At 43.5% G+C, this 15,261-nt stretch overlaps 1 protein-coding gene across 1 annotated transcript in view; it reads left to right on the top strand.

Moving 5' to 3' along the window:
• Nucleotides 1-3,080: 3,080 nt before the first annotated feature.
• The window catches only part of LOC130839588 (leucine-rich repeat-containing protein 37B-like), a 123,831-nt gene continuing 111,650 nt past the window's right edge, over nt 3,081-15,261 (top strand). Inside the window, exons 1-6 of the mRNA XM_057713828.1 lie at nt 3,081-3,915; nt 3,976-4,026; nt 5,548-5,839; nt 5,954-6,129; nt 6,200-6,357; nt 8,716-8,787. Coding sequence (XP_057569811.1) covers nt 3,085-3,915; nt 3,976-4,026; nt 5,548-5,839; nt 5,954-6,129; nt 6,200-6,357; nt 8,716-8,787 — 1,580 coding nt within the window. The 5' untranslated portion in view covers nt 3,081-3,084. The remainder of the gene's footprint in view (nt 3,916-3,975; nt 4,027-5,547; nt 5,840-5,953; nt 6,130-6,199; nt 6,358-8,715; nt 8,788-15,261) is intronic.

Below are 15,261 nucleotides of genomic sequence, written 5' to 3'. Positions count from 1 at the left end.
GCAGACACAGAGAAAGAATGTGTCAAACCCTGGTTCTTTCCTGGGGACAGAGAAACAGGGAGGGGAAGTGGGTGGTAAGCATAGTGTTACAAAGAAACAAAGAGCAGAATGTAAAATGGGTGGAGATGGTCTGGGGCCTGTCCTTGCGGAGAGGTCGCCTTGAGATCCTCCTGCCACGAAATGCCCTTCCAAGGAGTTCTCGCTTTGCGGTCCTCCGTGGAGCCTGGTGACCTTGTCACAGCATTGGCTTGTCCAGACGGCTCCCGACAAAAATGGATTTAAATTTTTAAATTATTTGTCAATTATACCTCTTATTGGGAAAAAAATCACAAAATACTGAACTAAAAAACAACAATAAAATTGTATCATATGCATAGTTTACAGTTCAGATGGTACCAAGTGAAATGAAATGGTGATGAAACACAATGACCCACAGCAGTTCCCTGCCCCAGGCCACTTCCTTGCCCACCTTCCTGAGCCAGCTCACTGGGCCTGGTTACTTCTACAGAGCAGGTTGTAGCTGAATCTTCTGGCGCTTTTCTCCACATCTCTTTGCACATCTAGTTCTTGATTTATCCATTTTAGACCCTGGCTATTGAATTCCTAGTAACATCAGTGAGGAGTTAGTTCTCTTACACCACTACCCCCAGTCCATTCTTGAGGTTTAGTTATGTCACTGTTTCCAGATAATTCATAGCATTTACACGGAATTCCCTGGTGGTCCAGTGGTTAGGACTTAGCGCTTTCACTGCCAAGCCCCGGTTCAATCCCTGGTAAGGGAACAAAGATCCTGCCAGCTGCGCAGCATGGCCAAAAAAAAATACTGTTTACAGAATTGTGACTGTAAATATTATTCACCGTAGAGCTTAATCATGTACTCATTACATTCGCTTCCCCTCCTGTGACCCCAGGGGTTTAATTTCCTCTCGGGCTCTCCCTGTTCTGTCGGCCATTTTCACCTCCTCTGTTCTCCTCCAGGCTCTGGCTTAGCAGTAGGTGCCCACCTCCTGCAGCGCCCTCTCTTCCAGGCTCTGTCCTCCAGTGAGTGCTGGATACACAGCTGCTATCCTGGAACTTCCCCTCCCTGCTTCCTGGGCCGGACTATTTCCTGGCTCTCTTCTCTTCTTGCTTTCCTTACTCTCTCTTTGCTGGAGCACATCCCCAGGTAAGAATCCCTAATTCGGGGACTTCCCAGGTGATCCAGTGGCTAAGACTCTGTGCTCCCAACACAGGGAGCCCAGGTTCGATCCCTGGTCAGGGAACTAGATCCCACCTACATGCCACAACGGAGAGCTCACATGCCACTGATGAGGAAACTGAAACTCCCATACTTGTAGTTGCTTCCTCTCCTCTATCTTGCAAAGGCCTGCTGGCCCCTCTCAGTGAAACAGTAAAGTGAATTACTAAGAGTGATCAGATAAGGGAAGACTGTCTCTCGCTCTCAGGCACCCACCCCAAGCCTTTGTTTGAGACCCTTTGCACATAGACTTGTTAAGTGACCATTAAAGTCAACCTGCAACCAATGTGACAATGCAAATTGTGACCTTAGTCCTGATAGGAATGGAATGTCCTGCTCCTACAAGTTCCTGTTAGGACCCCCTACTATGTGTGTAACCCATGGCAACTCCCGCGCTCTGTAACTGCCCCTGACCTATAGTAATTTGTAGCCAATCGGTTTGTACCAATTATAGCTGTATGTTTTAACCTATATAAGGAGAAGACTCCCCTGAAACGGGGCCCCAGAATTTTGGAGCGTTAGCTCGTCTGGGTCTGCCGGCTCAATAAACCTCAGTTCTCCAACTCTCCGAGTGTTGTGCTTGGTTTCTCGTGGGATCAGTTTTTTCTGCAACACCACAACTAAAGATCCCACACGTGGCAACGAAGATCCTGTGTGCCAAAACAAAGACCCAGCGCAGCCAAATAAGCAAATTAAAAAAAAAAAAAAATCCCTAACTCACATTCAAAAACAACAGACCCGTTCTTACATGAGGCCCATGTTGGAATCAATTCCACTTAAAAACCATCATGTGCTAGACACTGGGAATAAGATGAAGCTCTTTGTGTCTTGGAGTGTAGATGTTAGAGGTTGTGACAGACAGTTAAAAAGGACTAAAATTAAATAGATTCTTAAAAGGATGGAAGAAAATCAACTGGGTGCTAGGAATTTTCTCGAAATTTTTTAACATGCTAACTTTAACATCCTCAGTGTCGTCTCCATGTGTGCACACAGCGCAGACCTCTGAAAAGTGACACTGTCAGGTTTTCTCGACTAATGGCTGTGTTGAGACAAGGTGGGATGGGGGGAGTCCATGCTAATGCAAAGGGCCCTTCACTTGGTTTTCAACTATCTTTCCCAGGATGAATTGTTCACTTGCTCCAAACCCTGCTACAGAAATTCTGGAGTCATCACTGATTCAGGGGTAACTGATAACAATAGAGTGGTGAATTAATAATCCGACGTAGATACTGAGAGTTTCAAGGAAATGGCAACATTTTAGAGTCACTAACTGTAAGGTATGTTGCCCTCCCGCCACCCTAACTGGTGCTCACTTTGCAGGTCAGCTACTCTTCTTGTCAGTGGTGTGGCCAAGGGGAGAAAGAATGTCTTTCAGGCTGGAGCTTTGAGGAGGAAGCGTTCAAATTGCCAGAACTGGACTAGCACTTTTGAATTTCCCAGCATGCCAGGCCCTGTGGCTTCCTTGAGAAGCTCCACATCCTTCCCAACCCCTCCCCCCACCCCTGGGCTGCCCAAATCCTGCCTCATGGTGCAGGGCTGGTCAGGGGGGACTGGGGAGAGGCCCCAGCAGGAGGGAATTGTTGCCTTTGCTAGAGGAAGGATGGTTTGCACCCTGGTGACTCTGGGAAAAAGGCTTCCTCTGGTTGCTCAGATTGGATCTCTGCTGGAACCTAAGGAAGGTGGTGGAACTAAGGGTGTCATAAATAAAGTGTGGGTCGTGAGGCAGGGGAGGGGTGCCTGTGTGTCTCGGAACTCTCATAATGCTTTGGCTTCTGCTCAGAGTGCAGCGCCCGTGCCCCACTGGCCTGGGTCGCTGTGCCTGGGAGCCTCCGCATAGCATGTCCCCAATGTGCCTCTGGTTCCCATGGCTTGTCTTCATGTGGCAACCATTGTGGCTTCTGGTCCAGGCAGCTCAGCCTCTGGAGTGGGCCCTGGACCCTGTCCAGTGGACCTCCGACCCCCCGGGGCTGACTGAACCTTGGTCTCCACACTCCTCAGACCCCCCTCCTGAATCGCCCTATGCGATTACACCCCCGGCAGAGTCCGGGGGCTTTAATGACTTGTCCTCCTCTCCAGACCAGATGCTGGCGCTGCCTCATCACGAGTTGACTGAGACTTTGGTTCCACACCCAAACCCGGATTCAGCTGCAGAGCTGCCCGCAGGGCCAGATCAGTTTGCTGTTCCACATCAGGATCTGAATGACAAGCTAACCCAGCAGCAAAAGCTCCCAGCAGCGGCTCCAGTGCTGGACTGGGAACAGAATCAGGCCTTGGTTCTGCCTTTTCGATGCAAAAGTAAGACTAAAACCATAGGTCTAGATCAGGCTGAAGGTCACCAATCATTTGAAATACTTGTTCCTCTTCTAGGTAGTAAGAGCTCAAAACCAACGAAGTTCATTGATTCAGCCCCAAACCTGAAGAAGGATCTCGTTCAGCATCGACAGCTTGCTAAAATTGTTGTTGGAAGTACAGGCCAGTTAGAAAATGAAACTCAGGGTCTAGAACAACAGTTGCAGGGTGATTATGTAGCTTCCGGTATGGATACCATTTACCCTGAGGAGAGCCTGCCTACGGATTTTCTGGGGAACTCAGAGCAACCTCCGGAGCCCCCTGAGGAGGCTGAAATTTCTGCATCCCAGCAAGAGGCCCAACTTCGTCATCCAGAGACCCCCGAGGAGGTTGAATCTTTTTCACCCCAGGCAGAGGTCCAGGATGAAACTGCAGAGCCCACTGAAGAGGTAGAATCACTTCCACTCCAGCAGGAGCCTCCGTCTCAGCCTCTAGAGCTCCCTCAGGAGTTTCAACCTTCCCTACTCCATCAAGAGGCCCGACTCAAGCTCCAGGATACCCCAACGAGTATGTACTTGAAAGTCCAGTGAGTGATGAGGCAGCATCCCTAGCTGGCATTCAGCATCACGCTCATTCAAACGTTCCTAGTGTCACACTTAAACCTCTGGATTTGGAACTGACCATCACTCCAGAGGCCACTATGGAAGCTCAATTTCCTCCAGCTCAGCAGGAGGCCCTGGCTCCACCTCCCGAGCATCCTGAGGAGACAGAATCTTCTGCAACCCAGCAGGAAAGCCCAGGTCAGCCTCTAGAGCCTCTTGCAGAAGCTGAGCCTTCTCCAAGTGAAGAGGAGCAACCAACGCAGCCTTCTGAGCTTAGTGAGGAAGCTGAACCCTTTCTAACCCAGCATGAGACCCCCAGCTCAGCCTGCAGAGTCTGTTGGAGAAGCTGAAACTTCTCCAACTCAGGAGGAAGCCTCAGCTCCGTTTCCAGCAGCGACAGAACCTTTTGCAACGCTGCAGGAGCAACAAGCTCAGCCTCCAGAACCTTCTGCAGGGGAGGTGGAACCTTCTGCAACTCAACAGGTACAGCCAGCTCAGTCTCCGGAGCCTTATGAAATGGCCATTTCACCTCCAAGTCACCATAAGGCTCAGTATTCAAACGTATCCACTATCACCATCAAACCTGCAGATGTGGAGCTTAGCATAACAGCAGAACCCACTCCAGAGGTGGGACCTTCTCCAACTCAGCACAAGCCTTCAGCTCAGCCCTCAGTGCCCCTTAGTAGTGCAGAATTTCCTACAGCCCAGCACGAGGCCCCCACGCTGCCTCCACAGCCACCTGAGGTTGAACCTTTGCCAGCCCAAGCTACAGAAGCTGTTACACATAATAAACCTTCAGCACAAGAGGAGACCCCAGCTCAGACTCCAGAGCTCTCTAATGCGATTGTAGTTCTCTCTCCAGAGCATCACGTAACAATGGTTTCTCCTCTAGGTCAGGATCAAGCTCAGCTTCTGCAGCGGCCCCCTGTCACCATTAAACCTGTGGATCTTGCACTTGCCGTAACTCCAGCGTTCACTAATGAGGTTGAAAGTTCTCCATCCCAACAAGAAGCCTCAGCCCAGTTCACAGTGTCCCCTGAGCAGGGGAAACCTTTGTGAGTGCAGCAAGAGGTTTCAGATCAGCATCCAACCACGTCTGAAAGTGTTGAACCTTCTCCAGTCCAGCAGGAGCCCCCAACTCAGCCTCCAGAGGCCCCTACAGATGTTGCAGCTCCACCTTCAGTACCTAATGACGTGACAGTCTCACCTCTAAGTCCGGGTGAAGCTCAACATCCAGTGTTGCCTAATATCACAGTTAAACCCTTGGATCTGGTGGTTGTTTTAACTCTAGAGCCCACTGAAGAGGTGGAACATCCTCCAGTGCAGCAGGAGGCTCCAGCACAGTCTCCGGTTCCCCAGCGGGGCTCGAATATACCTCCTGAGCCTCCTAAGGAGGTGGTACCTTCTGCCACACAACAGGAGCTTCAGGCTCAGGCATCAGAGCCCCCTACAGAAGTGGAACCATTGCCAGTCCAGCCTACCACAGAGGCTGAACGTTCCACAGTCCTGCAGCAGAGTGCAGTTCCAGCAGCATCCCCCGAAGTGACAGTTGCAAGTCCAGAGCAGGTTCAGCTTCCACATCCAACCTTGACTGAGGTCACAGTTCAACCTTTGGACCTGGAAATTATGTTAACTCCGGAATCCAGTACGGAGGCTGAACCTTCTCCAACCACACAGCAGCCCCAAGCTCAGCCTCCAGAGGCAGCTGTAGCTCAGTCTCCATTGCATCCCGAGGTGCCGGTTCCAGCACCAGATCAGGATCATGCTGAGCCTCCAACATCACCCAGGGTCACAGCGAAAACTTTGGACCTGGACCTGGAACCTACCATAACTCCAGAGCCTTCCATGGAGTCTGGATATTCTACAGCCGTGCTGCAAACTCCAGCCCCACCTCCCAAACACCCTGAGGTGACGCTTGCACAGCCAACCCTGCCTCAAGTCACCATTATCCCTGTGGACCTGGGAGGTACCATTTCTCAGCAACCAAGTCCATCTGAGACAGTTCTTTTTCCTTCGACTCAGGATTCAGTATCCACAGGTCTTCCTGGGTGTAAACTATACCCCCCAAAAGAAGCAACCAGAACAGAATGCCACCACAGACATCAACATATGTGAGCTCTGTACCTGCAAAGATGAGACGCTGTCCTGTGTGGGTCTCAGCCCAAAGCAGAAGCTCCACAGAGTGCCTGAGCCACAGCCCAACACCTACAAGGGCATCTTCACCACCGTGTAAGAATCCCTTTCCTCATTTGTTCTCTGCATCCTGCCTGACATGGCAGCCTTTCTTCGAGGTCTTCCTGGGTCTTCCTCATCTCCCCAACCCATGTTGACTGACTTTCCGTTTCTACCTTTTGTTTGTCAATGTTGCTTATCTTCATTCTCCTTCTTGCTATTGTTCCCTCTTCTCCAGGTTTCTGCTTATCATTGCCCTTATTCTTTTTCCTTCTCCATTTTTTACTCCAGTATTTAACTCCTTAACATCGACTCTTCTCCCACCTTTGCTGCATCCTCTTTACAGCAACATGTGCCTCTCCCCACCCCGTTGGTGGTAATACCACAGAGTGGTTAAGAGTGAGATTCCGGAGCCAGGCCGCCTGGGTTTGAACCCATGTCTGTCGTTGATTAGCTTTGTGACTCCATGTCCTCATCTGTAAAGTGGGGACTGTGGCAGTCATCATCTCATAGCATTGTCGTGAGATTTACATGTGTTAATACAGGTGAAGCTCTTATATCAGTGCCTTCCATGTATTTTAGTGTTAGCTATCCTTATTGAATCTCTCAGTTATATCTCGAAGTCATATTCGTCCCCTAGCTTTCTATTTATAGCACCCATTTTGTGCCCACCCCAGGGCTAAGTACTGTTGGAGCCACAGAAGTCCAGCATTGTCTCCAGAACATGACAATGCCAAGTGGAAAGAAAGGGGATGTGCCTTAAAAGGGAGGTAATATATACTAAAGTATTAAAAGAGATACAGATAGGGGCTGTAATTCACCAGAACCTGTAATTACTGAGGTGTGGGGGTCACAGAAATCTGCATGGATAGGCTAAAACTTTAGCTGGGATGTGAAGGTTGGCTATGATTTTTTAGAGAAAAAACAGGGAGTACAATGTAGGCAAAGGTGTGAGTGCAGGGATGATCAGGGTTTAGTAGATCCATCTGGCTGTAAAGAATTGGGTTAGGCAGCAGTGAAAGATATGATTATGAAAAACCCTGGCTCTCTGCAATGGGGGTTTGAAAGTTATGCTCTAAGATATGGGGGGCCACTGAAAGTTTTCAAGCCAGAGAGACAAATGATTAGAATGAGAGGATGATTTTAGATTCCGTATGTAGAGTGATCTAGAGGGGAAAGCTTGATTCAGGGAGACCAAATAACATGCTCTAGCAAAATCTACGAGTAACGTGAGAAGGGGCTGAATTAGAATCGTTGAGATGGGAGTGGAAAAAAAATTCTGAGAGCACGGCAGAGGAAGAACTGACAAGATGTAGTAACTGACTAGAGTTGGAGGATTGGGTATACAGGAAAGAGGAAAATCATGTGTGTTGAAGGGCAGAATGATGGTGGTGTAACAGTGGAAATACAGCAGTGGGGAAAGGAGAGTCAGTGTGAGGGAGAGGAGATCAGTTTTAGGCATCTATTACTGGTGATCAGAAAGCACCCAGAATGCTCTGTTTGAGTGGAAATGTCCCTTAGGCAGATGGGCAGAGAGGTATCTGTTTTGAGTTCGTTCTGAGCCCCCTGAAGAATGTGCATATAGACTGAATAGTTTCATTGTTGCTGAGGGAAGAGGACAAAGCTAAAGGTAAAGATTCAGAGCCATCCACTGAATGAGTGGTTGAAACTGAACCTCCGACATTTTAACAGCTTCTCTTGAACATGTCTAATTCTCAGGTACATTCTCATAACAAAAAAAAAAAAAGTCACAGAAGTATATAGGATGAGATGTGCAAATTGTACCCCATCTTCCCACCACCAATAAGGTAACTCCTGTTACTATTTTGATGGTGTCCTTCCTTCCAACCTCTTTCCTTTGCGTTTGTTCCCCTGATGAGGTGATACTTTTACTCCTTGCTCAGTGCTTTGTGCTTTTCCCTATGCAACATGTCTAAGAGATGTTTTCATATTAGTCCTTCCAAGTTCTAACTGCCCTTATCCTTCCAACACGTGGAGTAAGTTTGAGGGCACTAACCAAACCTTTGGTATTGCCTGGCATAGGATTTCTTTATATTTATCTGCTGATATTGATCAGTGTTTGCCATTTTTCTCATTGATTGGTAGAAGTCATTTTAGACACATAAGTGATTTTGGGGAAAAAAAGACTTACATTCAAAGCAACTGGCATTACGTATCCAAGAAATTGGACAGAGAGGAAGTTCAGGTTCTGAGGAGAGGCCACGTTGTTTGTGCCAGGGGCCTCATGTTAGGTCTTTATTAATTGTGCACACTGGGCAGCTGAGAAGCTGTGGGAATGAGAAAACTGGTCTCTTCTGCACTTGAATATTCCCCACAAGGTGGCCATGATTCTTTTACTTATTCTCCTCATTCTTTTCATGCCAATTCAAGGATATGAACTGTGTTTCTTCACAGAAATTTCCAAGGAAACTCTATTTCTCACATTGATGAAAATGTATGGAAGGCATACCGTTGGACTGAGACACTGTGAGTATATTCTGTCCAGATATGAATACAAAGAGCTAACTGCATTGTAAGATCCTTCTTGGTCCAGAATTTTGAGGTCAATAGCTGTGAGAAAAGGTATTTCCCCCTCCGTATCCCAAAGCAACCTACTGATTGAAATTCTGTGTTTATTTAGAAAATTAAATTTGGCAGGCCTTCTTTAAAATCAGTAAAGGCCAATTTAAAGTCCTTTTCCATTATACACGTAATACATTATTTTCTCAATATGTAAAAATGAAATAACAGGTATAGTGAAAACCCTCCTTGTGCCCTAATCCCCCACCCATGCGACTTTGAGTTTAGTATATATCTTGCAGACTCTTCCATATATTTGAGTAAATGCATATTTAAGGTAAGAACATACGTTTGCCGTGTGATTTTAATTTATTTTTTACATAAATGATAATCTCCTGCAACTTGACTTTCACTTCATGCTATGTCTTAGGAGGGTGAGTCAAAAATTATCCATTCTCTGGCGATAGAATTTCTACAGCCAGAGTGCAGATAATTTTTGACTCACCTTGGTAGATTTCTTTCCTTCCCAGTACATAGGTGGTTAGTCCATTCATTTAACCTCCTGCATGGTATTCCATAGTGTGAATGTATCACAGTTTAATAATGCCCCCCTTGAAGGATGTTTAGATTATGTCCAGTTTTCTTGTTACTGCATCGATGCAGTTACTGTCCTTGTACCTGCTTCTTTGTGAACCTGGTCAAATATTTCTGCAGAATCGTTATCTAGAACTGGGATTGTTGGTGTGAAGACTCTGCAGATATAAAATTTTCATTGCCCTCAAAAAGGTTGAGTCAGCTTAAGCGCCAAGTCAACATTCTGTGATGACTCTCATTTCCCCACACCCTTTCACCACTGATAGTCTCTCCTTTTTTTCTTTCTTTTTTTTTCTTGCTGATCTGGTGGGTGACTAAAAAGGGTCCCATCTGAATTTGAATTTTTCTGATTACTTGTGAATTTAAATATTTTGTATGTTTACTGAACATTTGTATTTTATCCCTGAATTGTCTGTCCTTTGCCCTTTTTCTGTTACTATTTTTTATATCCATTTGTAGAAAAAGTCAGTTTAGATACACAAATGAATTTGGAAAAACACGTTCAAAGTAATTTTTCATGACAGTTTGTGGTCATATCATTAGTTCAACTTGAATAGACAAGTCATACATGACTTCTGAATTAATAATAAAAGACCTAACAGTCAACCTAAGAATAGGGTTTATGACAGCTCTTAAAGAGGTGCCCCCTTAGTCTGATATCTTATTGGATATTAGAGGGAAAAAAAATGACACTAGCAGACAATTTTTTTAATTTACAGATTTCCTAAATACTATATGTAGTTTATATTTCCCATGATAGCATCTAAGTTGGAGATTTTATTTCCCAAAGTTGTAAGAAAAATGAAAGTCATCTGGCACAAGAAATAGATAACTTAGTTTCCTCTGGGGAGTGGAGGTGGGGTGGTAGACTGAGGGACAGAGGTAAGAGAAAAAGTTTGGATCGTGTGCTATGTATTTTTGGAATTTTGAGCCATGTGAATATATATTACATATTTTTTAAAAATAAATTGAAATTAAAAATTAATTTTTTAAAAAGCATGTGTTTGGGAGGTGATACACTATAACATGAGTCTGGTAAGGTTTGAAGATTTCTAAGTCAGTTTGAGGTTTATACATTGTAAGCAGAGGTTCCTAACTTGGGTTCAATGATTCCCCAAGGCAGAATTTCTTAACCTTCCCTCCTGCTCCCCCATGTACATCTCTCTGCTGACCTGAAGAAGCTTATGTTCTTGGGATCTTGTTTTGAAATGTATAATAAGTTAAAATATATAGAAAAACAAGGCAAACTAATTATATTGAAATAGTTTTCAGAATATTTTTAAAGTTTGTGATATACTAATAAATATGCTCTTAACACATTAAATAACAGGATATGGTGGTAGGTCTTATAAATATTATAGCTCTAAGGTAGTGATGAGAATAAATGGTGTTTCGAGATATCTGTAACATATACATGGTAGCAGATGATCTGTGATTTCCATTGGGGACCAAATTAACTATACTGCTGATCTGGTGTGATGTGTTGCCTACATTCAAAATGGAAGGAAATGCTGATTTTAGATAGAGATTTGTGAAAATTGAGATGTAATTTTGTTTCTCATCCAAGTTCTGCCCTCTGGATTCAGTCCACTCTGTTCATAGACTTCTGCCCTAAAAGGATGATCCACAGATGGAAATTGCATGCACACTTTTGCATGCGTTCAAGAGAGTGCAGTTTTCTAGGGACAAGAACCATTGCTTTTATGAAATTCTCAAAGGATTCTTGTCTCAGAAGATTGAGTCACAGATGTAGGGAAGAAGAATGGCATTTCTTTTCCTGTACTTATCTTCATGAGTGATGTTAAGTGGTTGACCTGCTTTAAATAAAAGTATCTGATAGTTAAATAAAAGTACCTGTCACTTTCTGAATTCATTTAATAGATATTTTTGGAGTATCTAGTACATGCCAGCAACTGTTTTACATGCTAGGGATACAGGCCCAAGAATAAACCAGCCTAAGTATCCCAGTTCTCAGGGGGTTTACAAATATACAAAAATAAGTATATAAGTATAATAAATAGATAGATATAATTTCAAGTATTGATAAATACTTTGGAGAGAAAGAAAGTAGGGGAAGGAGAGGAAATCAATTCCAGTATGGCCTACTGTTTGTATTATATACATACTTAAGTCAAACCAACCAGCAGACCAACCCTGAGGCCTCTCAGTGTCCTAGAAGTTACTGAGGTGGAGAGAAGGATAATTGTCAATAATATAGAATCAAGAATGAATGTGAAATTCAGAAGATTGCCTTAGACCAGAACCCTGGTCAGAAGTTAAACATGGATGTTTCTTAACTGTTACTTCATGCCTGATTTTGATATTTGCATGTTTGAGAAAGTTTGAGATCTGGCTTTAACTCTTGATTCCCCATAGTTTTAAAATTTTTGCTTTAGTCATAATGAATATTTGGAGTTCTACACATCAGTGTATTTGATTTCAGTTATTCAGTTATTGAGTATTTGAAGCTCCTTTTTTGGAAATTTTTTGTGACTGACTCATTCTCAGTTTCCACTCTACTTCTAGGTTGAATTTGTTATTGTTATTTAAAACTGTTTTACTCTCCTGTCATGCAAACAACTTCACTGAAAGAAACCGCATTAATTGAAAACACGTAGTCTTTGTTTACTCCCTGTCCCACATGATATTCAGACTCTAACCAGGGTGATGTGGGCCTCAGCCAGTCAGAGAGCACAGTGCCATGAAGAGTTGAGGATCAGCCCCATCTCTTCGCCGTCCTTATTGACTCCTTGTCAGTGTTCAAAGTTATAATTAGCATATATGAGCTTCACTTTTCTCTTGAGTTTTTTCATATATCTTCATTTCCTGTGACCTTTGTGTGTCATTCATGGTATACACATACAATTTTGTTACGTGACATGGGGAGGGAGTGTTTTTTCCAACTTTTGAAATTATGAAAAGGGTTAGTGTAAACATTGTTGGACATACTGATTGGTTTTGTCTTTTTGGATCATTTCCATGGAGATATGAAGCCACCACTTAACAGAGGTGAGAAGACAATCCATCTTAGCACCATCTGTTGACCATCCTCCCTAACATGGATTCTGACCATCACTGCTGCTCCTTCTAACGTGGTGAATTTCAAATGGAGGTCAGGGTCTTTGAAGCATTGTCAGGGCTCCAAGTGTTCTTTGTGGGAAGTAAAGTCTTTTGTGTTTTTGTTTTACTGATCTTTTAAAAATGTGTGTGACTGTATTCTGTATAATAGGAACCACCTTAGTAACTGAGAGTTGCAGAGTTTCCAGGTAGTAATATTTTAATTTTCATAACCTATGAGTAAAGAATTAATTTATGAGATGGGATTAAGCTATGAGATGGAATTAATATAAATACGTGACCAAGAGACACTGTGAGTGAAAAGCAGAACATTTTAATGCAGAACTCAATGGAAATAGTTTCACAAGGCAATAGAGCATGTGCTCAGATCCCCAAGGCTCCTGAAGGATGTACCACTGTTAAATACTGTATGCTAACTCATATGTATGGAATCTAAAAGAACGGTACTGATGAACCCAGTGACAGGGCAAGAATAAAGATGCAGTTGTAGAGAACGGACTTGAGGACACGGGGTGGGGGGCGAAGGGGATGCTGGGATGAAGCGAGAGAATAGTGTTGACATATATACTCTACCAAATGTAAAAGACACAGCTAGTGGGAAACTGCTGCATAAAACAGGGAGAGCAACTTGATGATGGGCGGGATAGGGAGGGTGGGAGGGAGTCGCGGGAGGGAAGGGATATGGGAATACAGGTATAAATACAGCTGATTCACTTTGTTGTACCACAAAAACTGGCACAACAATGTAAAGCAATTATATTCCAATAAAGAGCTTTAAAAAAAAAATATCGCCTGCAAGGAAGGCGATTCTTTGACATCTTATATAGTTTCTTCTGTGCTGGCTCTCCACCAGAGCCTCACTCCACTCTTGGGATACTGGTTATGTGCCTTCCTGTTTATTAGGTATAAGAAACAGGTGCCTAACAGCACCGCCTCCTCCCCGAAGCATGTTACTAGTCTTTATTGTGAGACCAGCAGAAGCAATGGCATCACATTCCTCGGGCAGATCCAGGTGTCAGGCTTGACTGTGAGTCATCCCGGAGCCCTTCATTCTGCACTCTGGACAGGTCATTGGCTGGATCTCTCAGTTTTCTAATTTACTCTTTAACTGTCATTTCTGCTGCTCATATACTGAGTTTTTATTACTGCTAGCACTTGTAATTCGTATATTCTTGAGTTGATTCTTTTTCATGGATATACTATGTGCTTCCCTCTGTCTGAGGATAATAATTATGCTATGCTAAGGTCCTCTTGTGCTGTGTTAACTCTGATTCATTGGCATTGACTATAAGCTCTTATGTTTGCTTTTGTTTTCTGTACTTAATGGAGTTGGCTTTCTCACATTGTTTGGTCATTTCTGAGTGCAGTTCATCCTTGCAGTTGAGATTCTACTGCTTTTGTTTCCCAGCTTTAGAGGAGAAGTGAAATGAGCTGCTGGGGCTTGTTACTCCCAATGGGTTCCCCTGAGAATAAGGCAGAGGTGGTAGGTGCCTTCTGGTGGCGAGTCAGGGAGTGCATACCTTTCTTCCAGGGTCCTGGGACCTTGCCTCCTTCCTGACACCAATTGCTCCTATCTGGAGGAAGACACCTTTGCTGCCTGGATCAAGGTGGAAGGATGTGGGGTTGACGTATGCTGTAGGCTGCTGTTGCAACTGATGAGGCTGTAGGTAGCTCTAGGACGTTTCTGGTAGGGGAGCATTTGTGGAGCTGTTTCCACGCATTGAGCTAAGGTTATAATTTTTAAGTTAAATCTTTTCTAGCATTCCTGGGGATTTTGGTGGAAGTTGAAGGGGTGGAGACTTGACATGTTTCAGTCTGCCAACTTGAAGTAGCACAACTTAGGAAAACAATTTTGTATCCCTATTACATCCTAGAGAAACTCAGGCAAACATGTATCTGGATACAAATACAAGCATGTTCAAAGCAGTATTGTTTTTAATAACTAAAAACTAGAAAAGTCTCAGTATGCACCAAGAGTTGAATGAAATAATAAAATGTGGTATAGTCATAGACTTAGAAGTCATACACTTCATCATAATGCAAACCACACAGGTAATCTTAGATTTTCTGGTAGCCACTTAAAAGTAAAAAGAAACAGATAAAATTAATATCTTTTACTTAACCCTTATATCCAAAATATCATTTTAACACGTAATCATTATATACATTATTAATAAGATATTCTACATTTTTTCTATGACGTGTTTGCAGGCCGCAACCAAGAAGTTCGCATGCCGTAGCAGAAAGTTCCCACATACCGCAACTAAGACCTGGCACAGCCAAAATACATACATACATACATACGTACATTCATGCATACATACATATTTTTTAAAACTTTAGGGAAAAAAACTTAGAGTTAACAAAAAGTTAAGAGTCTCTACATTTTTTTTCCAAGCTGACTCTATGAAATCACAATGTAGTTGCAAAATTGTATCACAAATACTTGATGTGTATTTAGATTTCATAAAATTTGCAGTTGAAAAAGTAGTATCACATACACAAATTGTTGTAAATATACTTAGTTTCCAGTAATTACATTGAGTATCAGTTTTTTAAATGTAAATTTTGAAATAATTGAAATGAATTAAATTAAAAATTCAGTCTTTAGTCACATTAGCCACTTGCACGTACCCAGAAGCCTCATATAGCTGGACACGCAACACTACATGCTACAGGCAAAAATAACATTATTTTACAAAATAATGTTGAATGAAAGAAGCAATGTAGGAAATAATGCATATAGTAGCATTCCACTTACATGAGGAA

This window comes from Hippopotamus amphibius, chromosome 17 (assembly GCF_030028045.1).
Source record: "Hippopotamus amphibius kiboko isolate mHipAmp2 chromosome 17, mHipAmp2.hap2, whole genome shotgun sequence".
Lineage (NCBI taxonomy): Eukaryota > Metazoa > Chordata > Mammalia > Artiodactyla > Hippopotamidae > Hippopotamus > Hippopotamus amphibius.
Note: the sequence above shows the minus strand (reverse complement) of the source record. Positions and strands in the feature narration are given on the sequence as shown.